The sequence below is a fragment of the Mirounga leonina genome, unplaced genomic scaffold (assembly GCF_011800145.1).
Source record: "Mirounga leonina isolate KUSES-001 unplaced genomic scaffold, KU_Mleo_1.0 Mir_53, whole genome shotgun sequence".
Taxonomy (NCBI): Eukaryota; Metazoa; Chordata; class Mammalia; order Carnivora; family Phocidae; genus Mirounga; species Mirounga leonina.
Genome location: NW_023270807.1, coordinates 85,071,156 through 85,076,222, shown reverse-complemented (window position 1 = coordinate 85,076,222; position 5,067 = coordinate 85,071,156). Strand labels below are relative to the sequence as shown.

Below are 5,067 nucleotides of genomic sequence, written 5' to 3'. Positions count from 1 at the left end.
CACAGAAACCGTCTTTTTGTTCACATGCTTATTTTGACTGTAATAAATTATGTTCTTCAAAAGCAAGATGTAGTGTGTAAGCACATCACCATTACACATGTTCTTGGTGAACAGAGCTTCTGTAAAATGGAGAGGATGCATTGACAGGGTTTAGAAAATGCAGGCGTTCCAGAGTTTTTTGCACAATCTTCAATTACTAGGAAGTTTCACATTTCGATTATCTGTAAAGAATTTTAATCTTGTATTTACTTCTCAAACAAAATGTATTTTTAAAAAAGATTTTTGTCCCCAAAGAATCTAACTTACAAGTTAGGCAGAAACTCTTTTCTCCCCCTCTCTGTATTTTGGACAACTGAACATTGGTAAGGAACGTGGGAGAAACTACAAAGTTTCCAGTTGTTTGAAGAAACAAGTAGGAAATTCAGAGAAGTTATTAGAAATTGCCATAGAAATCAGAAAACCACAGAAGCATACTAAGAATAGTAACTAGGAAGCAATCAGCAACTTTTGTTTTGTCTACACTAAATTCTAAAAAATGCTGAAATACATAAAGACAACAAATGCTTTAGAACAACCACTGAATATGATATCCTCCTACTTGCAGATGATTACACTTTCTTCTCTAGATCCAAGTGTTTCATTTTGCATTTGACCTTAATTCTGTTAGTTTTGAAATCCCCGCAGTCACCTTGTCAATCTATATCTGCTTCCTCCGAAAACAAATTAATTGTTGATGAATCCCTCCTTAAGACTTTACCACTTAAGGTAAGTTTTATTGCCTTCCGAAACCATGGGTAAAAGAAAGCATGTATCAAGGGATTCGTAGCTGAATTATAATAAACACACCACACTAAAATCTCGTAAACATAAGGAGGAGTTATAAAATTCATGTAAGCATCAATCGCAGCATCAATAATGCATGGCAGCCAAGAGACAAGGAATGCCGCCATGGCGATACCCAGTGTTCTCGCAGCTTTTCTCTCTCTCTTTGCTACGCGTTCCCGGTAACTCTCTGAAGAGGACCGAGCTTGGCTGGCTGAACTTTCTATCTCCCTAGCCTGATGTCTGGCTACCAAAAAGATCTTACCGTATATAAACACCATGGCGACAGTGGGTATAAAGAATAGAAGGAAACAAAGTAGAACCCAATTTTGATTCAGTGGAGCCAGACAGCCTCCTACACAGGTGAGAGCAACTACTAAGTCCTCGATTCCTTCCTCATTGGCCCCAGTGTAAAAGATGCAAAAACTATACGTGACAGAAAAGAACCAAGAGAGGGGCGCCTGGGTGGCTCAGTCGGTTAAGCGTCTGCCTTCGGCTCAGGTCATGATCCCAGCGTCTTGGGATCGAGCCCCGCATCGGGCTCCCTGCCCCGCGGGAAGCCTGCTTCCCCCTCTCCCACTCCCCCTGCTTGTGTTCCCTCTCTCGCTCTCTCTCTCTCTCTCTCTGTTAAATCAATCAATCAATAAATAAAAATCTCAAAAAAAAGAAAAGAAAAGAACCAAGAGAGAACAATGCAGATGCCTGACATCGAGACAGTAAACTTGGTGGGATAGGTCAGAGGACCAGTAACAGCAATGTATCCATCAACAGAGATACAGCACAAATGAAATAAAGAAGCAAAACAGAAGGAAGTATCGAAACATGTATGAAATTTACAGTAACTCTGTCCGAAGTACCAGCCGCTCTCCACAGACCTCACTGCGCGGAAGGGCATGACGGCCACTCCCACCAAGAAGTCCGTGCAGGCCAGGGACGCGATCAGAAAGTTGGTAGGTGTGTGCCGCTGCTGGAAATGAAGGACTGAAATCACCACCAAGAGGTTACCGAATACAGTCAGCACTGCTCCAAAGCCAAACACTGCATAGAGAATCATGCGGGGGCCTGGCGAGTAGGGAGTCTTGACACAGGATCCATTCACGTTCTCAAAGCAGAGCTCCACGGCTGCAGGAGGGGAGAGACTGCTCACCATTGCCCTCTTGTTGGAGTTATTGTAAAATTGTCAAATTCCCGATGTCAGCAATTTAAAACAAGAAGATGTGAATTTCAAAAGCCTCTGGGAGGGGAAAAAAAGAAACCCCTCCAGTTAAAATGAAAACTAGTAACTTTCCCACCAATTTTTTTTTTTTTATGTTAACTATAACCTCTTGATCTTTCTAAAAAGTACCCCCCAGGGCGCCTGGGTGGCTCAGTCGGTTAAGCGACTGCCTTCGGCTCAGGTCATGATCCTGGAGTCTGGGGATCGAGTCCCGCATCGGGCTCCCTGCTGGGCGGGGAGTCTGCTTCTCCCTCTGACCCTCCTCCCTCTCATGCTCTCTCTATCTCATTCTCTGTCTCAAATAAATAAATAAAATCTTTAAAAAAAAAGTATCCCCCAATTTTTAATATATCTAGAATGGGAACTTGTTGCAGGAAGTCATTAAAATTATAGTCAAATTTTGTACAACATAAATAACTGGCAATGCATTTCGTCCAATGATATGTACACACATAAGATATTAGATTAATATTAGATTAATATATATTAGAATGTAATTGGCTCATCACTAGACAATCCATTTTTGTGTTACTTTACCTTTGGATCTCTCGCCTGTAATCACCTGAGTTGAAAAATAATTGGGCTACCAAAGGTTGAGTTATATTTATGAAGTTATCTCCCCTGAGTGGCTACTTCAGCAGTAATGACAAACTATTCTTCATTTTTTCAAGAAGGAAAAAATAAATTGCATCCCCTTCAAATTATGACCTCAAAATCCCTTGAGAATAGCATGTAAAGACCGAAGAAAGATTTACTCATAGTAGCTTGCCAAAGTTATTTGGGTAATACCGTTCTTCTATTGCTTATATTTTCAGAGTTTTGGGTGGTCCCCCCCCCCTTTTTATTTACTCATGGTTTGGACAGCTTGAGACTTGGAGAACTCTCTTACAAAGTGATACTAATATACTTTGTGTGTAAGTATTTTTCAGGCTAATGGCCAATTTCAGGTGTCTAAAATCAATAAGATTGATTAAAATAAGCAACAACTCCCCTAGGTCCTCACCTCCCCATTCCTAAAAAATAAAAAATAGTATAGTTTTAAACTTAGCACAGAGAAGTAGGTACCCTCTGGGTACACTGGAGGGATATTTCTAGACTGATCCTGAAAGGAATGGATTCATGCTAAATCACCCAAAGTTCAAATAGGGAAAAAATTTGTTTCTCTAGGTATTTGAGGGTTATTCTTCTTATCCTGAGGCACACAATCTTTTTTTTTCTTCCATTTTTTTAAACTTAAATTCAATTAATTAACATAGTATTTTTGGTTTCAGAGGTAGAGGTCAGTGATTCATCAGTCTTATATAACACCCAGTGCTCACTACATCAGGTGCCCTCCTTAGTGTCTATCACCCAGTTTCCCCATCCCCTTGCCCCTCTAGCAACCCTCAGCTTGTTTCCTATGATTAAGAGTCTCTTATGGTTTGTCTCCCTCTCTGATTTCATCTTGTTTTATTTTTTCCTCTCTTCCCCTATGATCCTCTGTTTTGTTTCTTAAATTCGTCATATGAGTGAGATCATATAATTGTCTTTCTCTGATTGACCTATTTTGCTCAGCATAATACCCTCTACTTCCATCGATGTCATTACAAATGGCAAGATTTCATTTTGTGATGGCTGAGTAGTTTTCCATTGTAGATATGTACCACATCTTCTTTATCCATTCATCTGTCAATGGACATCCAGGCTCTTTCCGTAGTTTGGCTATTGTGGACATTGCTGTTATAAACATTGGGGTGCAGGTGCTGAGATGCACAATCGTAAAACAGTTTGCAGAGCTCACCAAACAATAGTTGAATAATTAATGTTTACTTTATTTAACCATGAAAAAGTATAATCTTACATCTAATCTTAATCTCAATCTTTGAACTAGAGACTGGAGTACTTAGATTGTCATTTATCCTATGCCATAGGTCTGACCTTTGTTGAAAGTGCAGAATCCTAGAAAAGCTATATGCATACACCTAGGTGTAGATACTCCCTAGGTAGTAGATTTTACTAGTCTGTACATTTTAAATGTTTGTGTGGGGGTAAGTGTGTGTGTGTGATGAATGTGTATACACCCATGGTATTTTCAGGATTTGCTATTCTGTGAATTTTAAATCAAATCATTTTTACTCTTATTTCCCAGTTTCATGCTTTACTTAGGCCTTCACTGGTTTGATGGCATAAATCTATGTCTCGTGTTTACTCTTGGGATCCCCCACATGGGTGCATCCATGCGCTCACAGGTCAGTCTACCCAATAAAATCACCATTTAATAAACCCCGTATTTTCTTCTTCTGCCTCAGCTCTCCTGATAAAGTTTACCACATCTCCTATCTTATTCCCAGTCTGACTTAAAGAACTTCACCACTGCCACCATAGATGGTGCCCTGCCTGGAAGTCTCAGTGTCTATGTAAAGGATACTGTCTCTTCAACCTGTCGAACTCCTCACGTCATTGGTGCCCACGTAATGCTGCTATTGCACAAAAAAACCTGAGCCCTTCCTCTGATCTTCATACTCGGGCTCCAGAATAGCAGACTTCAGTCTTACAGAAGGTCTTAAAACGTGTCCTTCCCTAGAAGCAAAGACACTTGAGAAGTAATGAGCACTCCTAAGACCCACATCTTGGTGTTTAATACTTTTCACCAGTAAAATGAACTAGAGCTTCTCCAAGAAATGTTTCATCCAAGCAATGGGACAAGAAAAGCACAGGAAGAAACTGGAATATATTTTTATATCAGAAACTAAGAGTTCTTTTTAAATGCTGACATTTTACAAGGACACTGTTGCTAACTTGAACAGACTCCCACTAGCCAAAAACTGGGATAATTTGAGTGCCAAAAATAATGAGAGAGAATAAAAGGTTATATAGTGGAGGGGGGAAATCCATGAGGCCATACTAATGATAGAAGATGATAGATGATAGATAGATAGATAGATAGATAGATAGATAGATAGATAGATGATAGATAAAGGAGGGCTCTTCCTTACAGTAGAATACCAAGCACAACTGATATTATATATGGGGAAAGTGTTAAAGCTGGA

The 5,067-nt window shown here is 39.8% G+C and overlaps 1 protein-coding gene across 1 annotated transcript; it reads right to left on the bottom strand.

The window, feature by feature from the left end:
* Window positions 1-692: 692 nt before the first annotated feature.
* On the bottom strand, window positions 693-1,972 carry TAAR9 (trace amine associated receptor 9). The gene is made up of 2 exons (XM_034991536.1): window positions 1,514-1,972; window positions 693-1,283 (listed from the first exon to the last, which is right to left on the bottom strand). The coding sequence occupies exons 1-2, from the start codon at window positions 1,970-1,972 to the stop codon at window positions 693-695; spliced, it is 1,050 nt and encodes a 349-aa protein (XP_034847427.1).
* Between the last annotated feature and the right edge of the window lie 3,095 nt (window positions 1,973-5,067).

What these genes read in the sequence shown, in the direction of transcription:
- TAAR9 (XM_034991536.1), bottom strand. Translation starts at nt 1,972, where the DNA reads ATGGTGAGCAGTCTCTCCCCTCCTGCAGCCGTGGAGCTCTGCTTTGAG. An exon ending in CGATGTCAGGCATCTGCATT is followed by an intron (nt 1,284 to 1,513) that starts GTTCTCTCTTGG and finishes TGAGCCACCCAG; the next exon opens with GCGCCCCTCTCTTGGTTCTT.